Source organism: Medicago sativa, chromosome 1, assembly GCF_051527215.1.
Source record: "Medicago sativa cultivar Bolivia chromosome 1, Bolivia_mono, whole genome shotgun sequence".
Lineage (NCBI taxonomy): Eukaryota > Viridiplantae > Streptophyta > Magnoliopsida > Fabales > Fabaceae > Medicago > Medicago sativa.
In genome coordinates, this window is record NC_140749.1 from 87,964,015 (window position 1) to 87,977,500 (window position 13,486).

Below are 13,486 nucleotides of genomic sequence, written 5' to 3' on the forward strand. Positions count from 1 at the left end.
TCATACAACTGTTAGGCCTTCTGAAGGACCAACCACTGGTGTGAATCGACACATTTGAGAAAGTTCAACCACACAAGTGAGAATGATACCAGATTTTCATCCAAAATATTAAAACTTAAGTATGAGTTTTTTCATTTATTTGTTGTATATATTGAGCTTTAACTGCATTTGATATATCACAATATCCTCTCTCTTAAGTATGACAAAATTCTAGCCCGTGCTTGGCACGGGTTTCCATACTAGTATAAAAGAAAGAGCTATAGTTCGTTATTCTGCATTCATAAAGTTTCATTAATTCCACCCTCATTCATCTAACACAATGCTTTCTTCACGTTGTCTTCTGTTTTTACTTCTTCTTTCATTTTTCACATTAAAATCCAAAGCCAACGACCAACTATTTTTCCGCTACCATGAATGTAACACAATCCTTGGAAACATTCCCGACGGTAGTGCCTATGAGAGCAACCGCAACACGGTTTTAGAACAAATATATTCCAACAAAACAATAGACTACGGTTTCTACAATTTCTCCTACGGAGAATATCCTGACAAAGTAAACGCAATTGGAATTTGTAGAGGAGATATTGAACCAGAGGAATGCCGCGGTTGCCTGAAAGCATCCACAACACTTCTCTTGGAACGATGTGGAATACGAAAAGAAGCAATCGGTTACTACGACTCATGCATCTTACGCTATTCCAATGAATCAATTTTTGGTGTGATGACAACGGAAACAAGTAAATATTTCAATATCGAAGCCAAATTAGTGGCTGTCGCTGATGATGCATTTAATAAAACGCGTGACGACTTGTTGGATGAACTTAAAAGCGTGGCGGTTGAAGGTGATTCACGTAAAAAGTTTGCTGAAAAGAGTGTGAAAGTAATGAATGAATCAAGTAGTAGAAGTGATGTTAATGACACTATTTATGGTTTGGTTCAGTGTACACCAGATTTGTCTAAACAAGAATGTACTGAATGTTTGGATTCGGCTTTCGGAGATCTTTCAAGTTGGTGTATGAAAGGTTGTTTGTATCTTGGACCAAGTTGTTCATTTAGATATGACATAATTCCATTTTTTCAGTCCATTGTCGACAATACACAGCCACCAGCACCACAACCTTCGAAAGTATTTGCTCCTGCACTTTCTCCTAAACCACGAAAAGGTATACATTTCCCCTTATTATCCCTATACTTCAAGATCCTATTTATTTGTGAATTTTTTTAAGTATTTAGTTTCTAAAATATGTTTATTTTATTTTGTTAATAAAAAAAAAAAAGTGAGATATCCTCTCAATAAAAAATTGTAAGACTTTTGAAATGAATCATTGTGATTGTTAGAAGATGAAATGCTACTTAAGAATGATACATTTCTGGAAGTAAGGAAAACAATTTTTTAGCATTTTTATTGTTTCTTAAAAAGTGCACACAATTTATAAGCTAGTTCCTCTATAATTAAGCTAGTTTTATTGGACCATTAAACTTGAGCATTTTATTGTTTCCCTTTTGATTACTTCTACTAGATTGAGCCCTCCACTAAACATGAGCAATTCTCTATCAATATCTTTCTTGATTTTCATATAAGAGTATAAAGTGAGATCTTTTACTATTTTTATACAAAAATAATTATGAGAAGTTTATATGATCTTTTACTATTTATATGAATTCTCTCTTTTCAAATGATGAAAGATTAAATTTTTTCTCTCATAAAAATCAGACATGATAGGATCCATTCTGATTTGTTGATTAGGAAAGAGCAGGAAATTAACAATGGCGGTCGCTATCGTTGTAGCAGTTGTTGTGGCTGGCATACTAGTTATGGGTATATGCATTTATTTTGAAAGGAGGAAACCAAGACCTGAATTTGAAGGTACGTAAGTCAACATAAGTCTTCTCTTGTGAATTTCTATCAAAAAATACAATAAGCAATGATTGGTTTAGATGAAATATGATACGAAGTAGAGAGACTATATTCTTGATGTTTACTAGAGAAATGCTGAAGAGAGACTAAACAATTCATTGGGGCTCACTGGTTTTTGGATGTTTTCCTTTAGGTGACAAGAGTCACTTTTTGCAAATGGCTCCATTATAAGAATCTAAAGAACCTTTTGAAAAAATCTAAAGAAATATATTAAAACAACAATATTTTATAGCAATCAGATTAAATTAAAATCATTTCTCAGTGTGTGAAGCACTTAGATTAAACAACAATATTTTATCCAACATACATAATCAATCAAACAAGCTTTTGAAGCAATTTTCCTTTATTTTGTTTTACCTTACTTATTTTTTTTATGAATTAGTTTAGTATCTCAAAAAACACTCAATCATCGTACTTAATACTCTTTCAAGTAGATACAACAAGCCTTATATAACCAATGAGCACAACTAACTTAACTAACTAGTGTATCGAATTATTATAGCTTTGCTATTAATTCTAAAATCCCATGGAAGTTGGTATGGATTTATTTCACTTTTAGCTTGAAAATAAAACATAGGAAAAGCATCGACCAAAAAGAATATGAAATGTCGTAAATGCTTTGGGGTTTTTTAATCATCCATTCTTTTAGAATCTAAAATGTCAATATATAAGTCGATAAAGAATGAATTTTGATTTCTTAACTATTTATGATATTTATAGATAAAAAATAAAATGTCAATTAAACTAAAAAGGAGTTTTGATTGCTTATAACTATCTATTATATTTATGAATAGAAACTAAAATGTCAGTTAAGCAATGGAAAATGAATTTTGATCACTTAACTATTTATTTTCTTAATGGATACAAGCTAAAATGACATTTAGGTTAAGAAGAATGAATTTTGATTGCTTAACTACCATAATCTTTATGGATAGAAGCTAAAATGTTAATGAGGCTAACATAACTAGACCGTTTACCCGTGCTACCGCATGGGTCATTTACATTGAAAAATAATATATGAAAATAAATGTGATTGACTTCATGGAGTTACCTATTAACATCAATAGAGAAAAAAATGAAGCTTGCAAGAAAAAAAAGAAATATTTTACCAATACATACATGACCAAACATAAAAGATAGTCACATATATTAGGACCGGTCTCCCTTGAAGAAAAAAATATTAGGACCGGTCTTGTGAAATAAGTTTAGATTCACTTGTGACAAATTAAAACATTAGTTTCACAAATTTGTTACACCATAACATCAATAGAGAAAAAATGAAGCTTGCAAGAAGTTGCATATAATGAATGCATTGTTCAATGGCCAATAATAGCATGACTAATGTATTCTCGGACATCCACTCCACCGTGAGGCAACTTTGTCAATTTTTCTTTGTCTTTCTCTCGGATCATATGAACTATGCTTATGACTGGCTTTGTTATTCAAAAACTTAACTTATAATCAAATGTGGTTTGACATCTTTCCTTTTTATAATAGAATATGTGATTCACACCTGAAAATTCCCAAAAAAAAAAACTACAATTGTTCAATTACCTATGTCATATAATTAAAATTAGGAATGTAAAAAAAGTCAATATATTCTCAGTCATTTTATTCCGCTGTTTTTTTTTTTGTCGTCACACCATCTCCCTATTTTTGTTACTTAGTAGCTTTCTTATTTTGATTATATGGGTTTTTTTATTTTTCCTGCTAGAGTATATTTTTGTATATCTTTATCTCTTAATCGGGTACATCTTGTGTTTGGATTTGAGTTCTTTTAAAATATATTTGATGATTAAAAAACAACTTGTGAGTAGCAATATATATATATATATATATATATATATATATATATATAGAGAGAGAGAGAGAGAGAGAGAGAGAGAGAGAGAAATCCACATGCAAAAATTTATGTTAGATTAATATAAGTTGTCGTCACTATTATTTGGGAACATCTTGTGCTTGGAAAGGAGTTCTTTAAATACATCTTTGCCAATTTTTAAAAAAATACAAAATGTGATTCCTCTTGTAGAAGGCGCAATATATATAAATAAAGAAATCCGCATGTAACGATTTATGTTAGACTAATATAAGTTGTCATCACTCAATTAACTTCAGTAGAAAATTATGTTATATGATAAATCCACTTGCAACGAATTATGTTAAGACTAACATAAGTTGGCATCGCTCAATTCAATTCATAAGAAGTAGGAAATTACATTACTTGACCATGAGATTATTTTGGTACAAATCTAAATGCATTCTACTTTGATTTCCTATTTATTTCCTTTGTGGCCTTCATGTGTATTGAGTTGGAGTTCTTAGAATCATAGAGAAAAATATTAGAAATAAACACTTGAAACAACTAAGAAATTTCTTAATTTCTTAAACAACATCATATTCATATAAGAGAATAAACTGAGCAATACAAATGAAAGAGGATAAGTATAGATAATTACATAACCTAACCATATGGTCAATTTAAGAGGAACAACCAATACCTTCTCATCAATTAGCATATCAGAGAAATCATCCACAAAGGTATGTGTACCTTTGTTTTTAACTACTCCCAGCCTGTGAAAGTAAAGATTATACAATAAGATTAGAACACTTGAATAACATGGTTAAAAAAAAACGTAGAAAATAGCTTACTTTGTGTCATTGACATCAACAACAAACCTGGTGGTAAAGCCAAAAGATCAGGAGGAAAATGATCAAATGCAACATATAATGAGTAAAAAAGGAATATGAGAGATTAGTGTTGGTTATATACGTGAAAGGGAAATAAGGGAATTAAGATGATTTAAAGCCTAACATTTTTTTAGGTTTTACGTGGAGGAATGTAAAGGGACACATCCTATAGTGATGGTATAAAAATAAAAGGAGTTACAATAATTAATTGTTTTTTTTGTACAAACAATAATTAATTGTTATTTACATATGAATAGGAATATAACCGACCGTTTATTTTTTTTTTATTTTTTTAAATGAATGAATTAGCACTACTTGTAGATGAATAAATCGTACAAAAAAAAAAAAACAGCCAGATGTAGTTGAAAGATGTAAGAATAGATAGTGGAAAGTTACAAAGCTCAAATGGTGAGTTACATAATAAATATAAGAATTAATATATGTAAATGGAAATATTTAGTAAATAGATGAGTTACAAAATCATGTGGACCAATAACAACAAAGCATCTTTGGCGCCAAAGAGTAGTAGAATTAGGGTTGGCAATTTTTCTTAACATTGTTATTAGTATTAGAAATAAGTTAGATGAATTTTTCTTAACCATCCATTTTCGTTACGGATAGAAACTAGAATGTCAATTAAGCTAAAAAAAATGAAATTTTGCTCAACTATCTATTTTCTTTATAAATAAAAGTTAGGATACCTGGTGTTCTTGAAAAACTTTGACAAATGCGATCTTGATCAAAACAAAATATCAAATTGGTGCATGATTCATTTGAAAATTTCAGACGGTCTTGCTTTGATCCGTCTCTTCTAAGTATTTCTAAAGATTTACTTTCCTTTGAAATCTTGATTTAAGCCAACTTGACACGTTGTTACTACGTTCTCTCGAAGCCAAAGTGAATTGTAGTTGGAACTGGTTTATCATCACATCAATTAAGATATCTTCATTTTATTTTTATGCTATATATTCCCTCAGTATTGCACATATTTAAAGTTTGCTTAGAGAGGTTCGTTAGTTGAACTAGGAGCTTGAAGGTGATATCCATAGCCTGATCATGTACAACAAAATGAATTTCTCCAGCCATCCCAAAAAGATGCCGACGCTTGATCTTGATGAAATATCTCGTGGTTGTTGTTTCTTGAAGCTGCTTTGGTTGTTTCATGCAAAATGGACATCATCATTATTCATTAATGTTTTAAACTTGAACCATTTCATATGCTTTGCCATTATGTACAATAGTGGAATTATATAAATATTATTTATATAATAATTGGTGAGGATAAAATTCAAAACTACGAGTTCATGTAGACTACACAAATTGTTACGATATCATCTAAAATAATAAAATATTTGTGAAAACACATGCCCAGGCCACGAGAAAAATGAAGATGAATCTGAAGAAGCTGAAGCTGGTGATGATCTTAAAGTTGGCGATTTGTTGCAATTTGACTTTGAAACCATCAGATTAGCTACAAGCAACTTCTCTGATGCAAATAAGCTTGGTGAGGGTGGTTTTGGAACTGTTTACAAGGTAAAATAATTATCCCTTTTTTTTTATTGAAACACATATATGCATATATCATGATATTTTTCTTAGATCTAAAGATTTTAATTAATTATAGGGTACAATCCCTGATGGAAATGATATTGCCATCAAAAGGTTGGCTAACAATTCTAAGCAAGGAGAAACAGAATTTAAGAATGAAGTGTTGCTGACAGGGAAGCTTCAACATCGAAATTTAGTTAAGCTACTAGGGTTCTGTTTACAAAAAAGAGAAAGACTACTAATTTATGAGTTTGTCTCCAATAAAAGTCTTGATTATATCATATTTGGTAAGTTGCAATATTTTCTTTGATCTTACCTTTGCTTTTCTATGATAAAAGAAAGAGATATATGTTGAACACCTTTTTAAATTATAAAAAAAATTATATCTTCATAATTTTGGCTTGGGTAATTATGTAGATCCAATCAAGCGTGCGGATTTGAATTGGGAAAGACGCTACAAAATTATAAAAGATATTGCACGTGGTCTTCTTTATCTTCACGAAGATTCTCGATTACAAATTGTTCACCGTGATCTGAAAACAAGTAACATTTTACTAGATGACGAGTTGAACCCAAAAATTACAGATTTTGGCATTGCAAAATTGTTTGATGCCAATCAAACTCATGGCATGACAAGTACCGTTATTGGAACTTAGTAAGTATTTAAGAAATGTTAGAACTAGATGATGTGATATTTCTCATTTTCAAACGACAATATTATTAAAAAAAGGGTGAAAAGTGAAAACTAGTCATCATAAAAGATCGAGTAACATATTATATTTTATGATTGAACCTAATTGTTTCGGCATACAGCGGATATATGGCTCCAGAGTACATTAAACATGGAGAATTCTCGGTCAAGTCAGATGTGTTCAGTTTTGGTGTAATTATTTTAGAAATTGTTTGTGGTCGGAGAAACACTAAGATTCGTGAAGGGGACAATATCGAGGATCTATTAGACACGGTAAGTGTTGTGCATTTTACTTGTTAGTTATTCCCTTTTCTAAAATGATCAAAAACATATCGCTCGTTTATTTTGTGGATTTTTTTTTATTCTTTTCGAAATTTATGTTAATTTTACTTACTAACAAGATGACAAAGAGATAAAAGACTTTTGATGTAATCAATTGTCAATATTTTATAAAAAAAATATGAAAATGTCCAAAGAATTGTTTTCATTATTTCCTACGCATCATCCCCACATAGCATTTCACTTTTTCTCTATCAAAATGATTCATTTCAAGAGATCCGCGTCTTTTCACTAGCAAATTAAAATGTGCAGATTTTTAAAAATGAAAATAGATTTTTTTTTCTTTCAAATTAAACTGAATCTTATAGTTATAAAGGTTTCTCAGTCAAAAAATTGTTTGTAAATAATGTTTTTTTTATTTTCAATTGAGCAAATTCTTGCAGGCATGGAAAAATTGGAAGGCAGGGACAAGTTCAGATATTGTTGATCCCATATTAGAACAAGGTTTATATAAGAATGAAAAAATGAGATGCATCCATGTTGGATTACTTTGTGTTCAAGAAGATATAGATGTGAGACCAACTATGAGTTCTGTTTTACTAATGCTTAATAGCACATCTTTCCCACTTCCTGAACCTTCAGAACCTCCATTTTTAATGCAACCCAAAAGGGCATTATCTATATCATTAAGTGAACAATATTCAGGTCCCACAAAGTCAAGTGATTCAGGATCAGGAAGTCAATTTACTCAAGGATCAACAAGTAAGTCCTCAGTTACAGATCAATAATGCAAGAATGAAGTTATTGTGAAAATCTTTTATGTTCAATTGAAATTTGTCTTTCTTTATTACTCTCTTTAAAAAAAAAAAAAAAAGATTTTATTACTCTCTCTTTCAAACTCTGTAACATAATGTGTCTAGTAATATTTTCTCTATAGTTTATTTTATAGTTAGTGTATGTTTCGGTCGTTTTGTAATAAGACTCCAACTAGATATATTTGTGATACAATTTGGTAATTTGCTCACAAGACACTCCAATTATATATCTATATATGGTTTTATATAAGTTATAACCCAATTTACATAACTATCACTTATCACATTATCCATGATATATTCATTGTGCAATTTTGTAATTTACTATCGTAAGCACGTTAGACGGAAAGAATATTTAAAGAAATCATCGGTTTATAGATATTTTTTTATAAGTAAATGATCTATCTACGATAGAAGATAACAGCCGAAGTAGATGTTGCGTGACCGAATGCAGTTGTTCTCCGCTGAATTATGGTGGTGTACCTGCAAATTGATGACACTCCAATACTCAAGTCACCTTTTATAAATTTACCTATTATATAATGAGAATAAGAGAGACACACTAGAAATATTTGTCTTTGAACTAGATGGTAGATTAGCTTAACGTTATTGAGAAAGGTGGCCTCCCACTTTTTTTTTTCAGAGTTAAGTTAGTCTACCATCTAATTCGAAGACAAGATTGTGTTCAACAATTTCAATGCTCAAGTGATGTATCTATTAATCAAGTGTGGTCCAAGTTTTGGTATTTAAATTGTTTTACCTTTGCGCAATCTCTATGATAGGGTACCAGTTAGAACTCTCATGTTTGATAAAGAATGAAGTCTAAATTTCCCCACTTTTGTCCGTGATCCCTATACTTCTTTTCCCACTAATTCAATGGTGGTTGGTCTAAAACGGTATGGCTGTTGAGTTGTTTGAGAATTCATTTTGATTCTTAGAGCACAAAGATGAATTGTTTATCACTAGTATTTGCACCCGTGCGACGCACGGGCGAAAAGAGATTTATTGTGGCATTAACAAAAGTTTACTTTGAACATATCACAAAATTAAAAACATATAATGCAATTCTTAGATAAATCAAATGTTAATGTCATCATGAAAATAAAGATGTCATCCAACGACATATAGTTCATTTAATTTTAAACAATTATATAACCTTGGTCAATATATTGAATACAAATGTTAATAACAATATGATTATACCTTCATTATAATTAGAAACATAGATTAAATACCTATAGCTCCCATGTTTCAGGAATATAAAACATTGATCTTAAATCGAATACCTAAAGCATCCCTTGTTTAGATCATAGTATTTGTAGTTAATATGAACCATACAACTCCATCCTGATTACACAAACAAAGATCATGGTATAAAAATAAGAAACTTGTCTATTGAATGTTTGCAGAAATCCATAGTTAAAATCGTTGATCACTTTCTATAACTTCAAAGAGTTAAAATTTATTTCAATTATTCTTTAATTTTGTTGATCAACAAAAAGGGAAAATATAAAACTTGCTTGTCTAGCGTCATCTATAACTTCAAAGAGTTAAAATTTATTTCAATTATTCTTTAATTTTGTTGATCAACAAAAAGGGGAAAAAATAAATTGTCTAGCGTCATTCTATAGTGATATTTTCATGAATATCCAATGGTCTCAGGTTCACAACTATTATTGATTCAAATACAACTCCAAACTTAACTACAAAAGAAATGAATAGGAAATATTAGTGAAATATTAATGAATATAAATTTAGATTTTTGATAGATAAAAATTATTGGGTATATAATTTAAATATATATGAAACGTAAATTAAATACATATAGCCGCATGTTTGAGGAATTTGAAACTTTAAACTTAAATCAAATAAATATAGCCTCCAATGCTTGAGGAATATTAATGTCTGAACAATTCTTAGATAATGTGAATAAAAATGTAAATATATAGCAATATGAATGTTAAGATTTGCCAAAGAAAAATTGAAAATGACAAAAATTAGTAAGTAATGACATCCTTCTAATGCATGACATAACATAGGCCCAATTGTCCATTTTTATTTTGATTTTTTTAAATATACCTTAAAAATGTAAAATAGTGGATCTAATATATAAAGTAATGATACATCGACCACAGTATGTGGCAATCCTCATTGTACACCTTTATGTGACATTTGTTTAGTGGATGAGAGAGAAATAAATTGATAAAAGAGAAGAGAAATATGAATATAAAAGATCATTTGGAGTGGTATATGAATGGTAAGCCTCCCGTATTTTTAGGGGCGTGGAGATAAGTATAAAAAACCAAAATAACTGAGATAAGTATAAAAAACACAATTCTGGTAAGCCTCCCGTGTTTTTAGGGCGGATTTAGAAACAATCATAAATAATGGATAAACAATGTAAAACTATAGAACAACGTAAAAAATAAAAAAGCAAAGTAGAAAAGAAAAAACCAAAATAATTCTCACAGAATACTGTATCACCAAATCAATGAGATAGTTCATGAAAGTTTCTTTTAGCATTTACTCATGTGTTTCTCCATGCACCTCTTGAACTACTCATCCTTTTCATAGCAATTGATAGTTTCTATCTATTCTCGTGTTTCTTTCTTTTTTAATAGAGGCAAACTATACTAAAAGACACAACACATAGTTACATCACAACTATTACATCACTAATAAACAAAATTAGGCATCAAAATATAACTTCAAAAATCACTTGAGTTGAAACTGATGGCGTGGTGTTTGATATACTCTGTTGAGGATGTGGTGATTGTGGTAGATATCCTCTCACGAAGGAACATGCTTCCTCTCAAGAGACCCCATAAGTTGTTCAATTTTATAGCTACAATTTGAAAAGAAAAAAAAAAACAGACATGAATTAATGTTTTTATAACATGGCTGGGAAATCAAAGTAGGATAAACAATAAAGAACAAAGAGCTAGCAACTATTCAATCCATAATTAGATAGGAAAATTTCTAGTTCATGAGACTAAGAAATAGAGGGATACTTATTCATATACACAAAACATGACAACGATTTATTTCATCAAGAGAGATCAAGTAAAGTAGAACCAAAATAAGCTGGCAAACATTTGGACTATTATACACATTAAACCTTTTTAGACGTTCCAAATCATTCATCCATTATGCACTGACTCGGATTAAAGTAAACATCTATTTATAAAATAAATGAAATGTGAAAAGAAAAAAAAAAAGTGGGGTTGATGCAATGATGTAATAATTTCATTAAAGAAATCTCATATTAGATTTCTTCAAACTGCTCCATGGTCTACACCTCAATCATGAAAAGAAAATTCAGAGTATCATAAGCCTTATACAAAAAGAAAAACGACAGTGAAGTAGGTATCATTCTAAAGGTTATTCCATGATGTAGAGGTAAGTGTTAAAATAGATATCAGTTTTGAACAGAAAAACCACACTGAATCGGTGAAAAACTACAATTCATCTTGAATTATTGGAGAAATTGTTAAATTCAATATAAATTATAAATTATTTTCACGTTAAAAAGAGATTCATAAGCATATGACATGCTCGGAGATTATTTACAATCAAATGAATATTTGGTCGATGTTATTGGTATTAAACTTAACCTTCACCTATTTTTTTTTCACGCATGTGTAATTAGTTCATGAAAGTTAAAAAAGTGAAGATTATACAACTCAAATAGTACACAGCCAAATATAAGAACAATAGACAAAATCTAAAAACAAAGTGAATATAATCATAAATAGGCTACATATAATTTCAAATTTCACAAAGCAGAAAGAATCTAGAAACCATATAATGAGAATAAATGAGATTGTGATAACAGTGAATTACCTAACTGCTTACACCAAGGTGCGGCAAAAAACAAAGGGCTATGATCATTTCTCACTATTGATGTTGAGGCTGCAACATGAAAATTGGATTAAATCAATATATTAACTTCAAGATACAAATATTCAATTTCCATATAAAGCAATTTGCATAAACAAAATAGTTACTCACTAACAATCTCTTGTCAATATCATATTTAAGACTTCATGAAACTTTTGTTTAAGACAAAATTGATAGTAAGATAATAGAGATTAATATTAACAACCTGTTGCAATTTGCAATGCTCCAAATCCTGCGATCTTCATGATTTGTCCACCTTTTACTACACCTAAAGTCAAATCGAAAATGGTTCTATATCAATATCAAAACTAACAAAATCATCATTTTTTTATTGAGACATTTTCTCAAACACTTTGTTCTCTTTTTCCTAACCAAATTGATTTTCGTTTTTTGCTTAAAGACAAAATTACAAACACTAAAAAAACAGAGATGACAATGGCAGAGCACAACAAACAGAAGAGCTGAAGGGAGCAATAGAACTGAAACTGAGTAAACAAAATTATAATCACAATTTAACAACACTTGTTTATATACAAACTGAATCCAAATATTGAAAAGATCTAAAACAAAACCGAATCCAAATCAACCCAAAGCTACTAACACAACACTCGGTCTACAAACTTCCACAAATCAATTAAACGAAATGACTTCTTATAAGAAAAATTAAAAACAACCAATGTAAGAAAAACAAAGTCATTAAAAACTTTGTGAACCTGCATAGTAATAAGAAAACATCAAAGTAACTCATCTATAATAAAAGTTAAATATGTAATGTTAACTTGAAAGTCTAATTGAGATATACAATAAACTTGGCAGAAGCTTGATTATTTCACTCTGGAGAGTTCACACAGAAAACAGGACATGCTAAAAGCCAAAGCTATATTAGCAATAATATGCAATTTCTTTACTTATAATAGCAAAGGGAAGGCATGATCAATCCTCATTGTACCAATACAATAGCAAAATGAGCAAAAATAAGAACGTTACAATAAATGATTTGATCTTGTTCAAAAGGATTTGAGTTAAGAAAAAAAGGATTTGAGTTAAAATAAGAACGTGAGATGGGAAGATAAATGAATTTAAATGAGATGCCTTAATAAACAAAATAATTGCTTATTTGTGATGTATATATAAATGAGTATTGAAAAAGTGACATCTGAAACAAATTCCATTGTTATGGAAACCAAAAAAACACAATGTTATGTGTAAAAAAAAATTTAAAAACAGATGCATACATTGTACTTCTGATGCGACTCAAAATATGAATATCACCTCAAACTACTTTTACAAAAATCTAGTTGAAAACTCATGTGACTCATATAATAAACCATACTGTTAATAATCCAATAGACATTAAAAAATGCAGATTTGGTGAATCAAAGCTACCTCTCATCAGGAATGGCCTCAAAGCTGCTCCAATATTGTTAATCAAAGCTAGCTTCAAAGTAGGCTTTAAAAAACAAAAATCTTAAGATATCAAAATCTAATGTCAATGCATGTAATTAAGTGATTTTTTTGTATACTATCAAACATTATAGTCATTAAGAGACGTAAAAAAAAACAGGAAGAGGAAGAGGAAAAAATAATAGAATAGAAAATGTTTTATTAATCAAAAGGTTAATTCTGAAATAAAAGAAGAACAAA

At 29.7% G+C, this 13,486-nt stretch overlaps 1 protein-coding gene and 1 long non-coding RNA gene across 3 annotated transcripts in view; one reads left to right on the forward strand and one right to left on the reverse strand.

The window, feature by feature from the left end:
• The first annotated feature begins 243 nt into the window (after positions 1 to 243).
• Positions 244 to 8,192, forward strand: LOC146958739 (cysteine-rich receptor-like protein kinase 15). Its single transcript, XM_085740274.1, has 7 exons — positions 244 to 1,163; positions 1,748 to 1,867; positions 5,982 to 6,142; positions 6,234 to 6,444; positions 6,575 to 6,812; positions 6,971 to 7,121; positions 7,571 to 8,192. The coding sequence occupies exons 1-7, from the start codon at positions 320 to 322 to the stop codon at positions 7,913 to 7,915; spliced, it is 2,070 nt and encodes a 689-aa protein (XP_085596400.1). The 5' UTR covers positions 244 to 319; the 3' UTR covers positions 7,916 to 8,192.
• Positions 8,193 to 10,296: 2,104 nt separating this feature from the next.
• LOC146958740 (uncharacterized) overlaps positions 10,297 to 13,486 on the reverse strand; it is a 3,715-nt gene continuing 525 nt past the window's right edge. Inside the window, exons 3-6 of one of the 2 annotated variants that reach the window (XR_015024718.1) lie at positions 13,229 to 13,292; positions 12,048 to 12,110; positions 11,786 to 11,854; positions 10,297 to 10,787 (exon numbers count right to left, since the gene is read on the reverse strand). This is a non-coding gene — a long non-coding RNA (uncharacterized LOC146958740). The remainder of the gene's footprint in view (positions 10,788 to 11,785; positions 11,855 to 12,047; positions 12,111 to 13,228; positions 13,293 to 13,486) is intronic. The other variant, XR_015024717.1, reaches the window with a different exon arrangement.

Coding starts and splice junctions, on each gene's coding strand:
- LOC146958739 (XM_085740274.1), top strand. CDS start 320: ATGCTTTCTTCACGTTGTCTTCTGTTTTTACTTCTTCTTTCATTTTTC. Junction 1,164..1,747: donor TTCTCCTAAACCACGAAAAG/GTATACATTTCC, acceptor TTTGTTGATTAG/GAAAGAGCAGGAAATTAACA. Junction 6,143..6,233: donor GTTTTGGAACTGTTTACAAG/GTAAAATAATTA, acceptor AATTAATTATAG/GGTACAATCCCTGATGGAAA.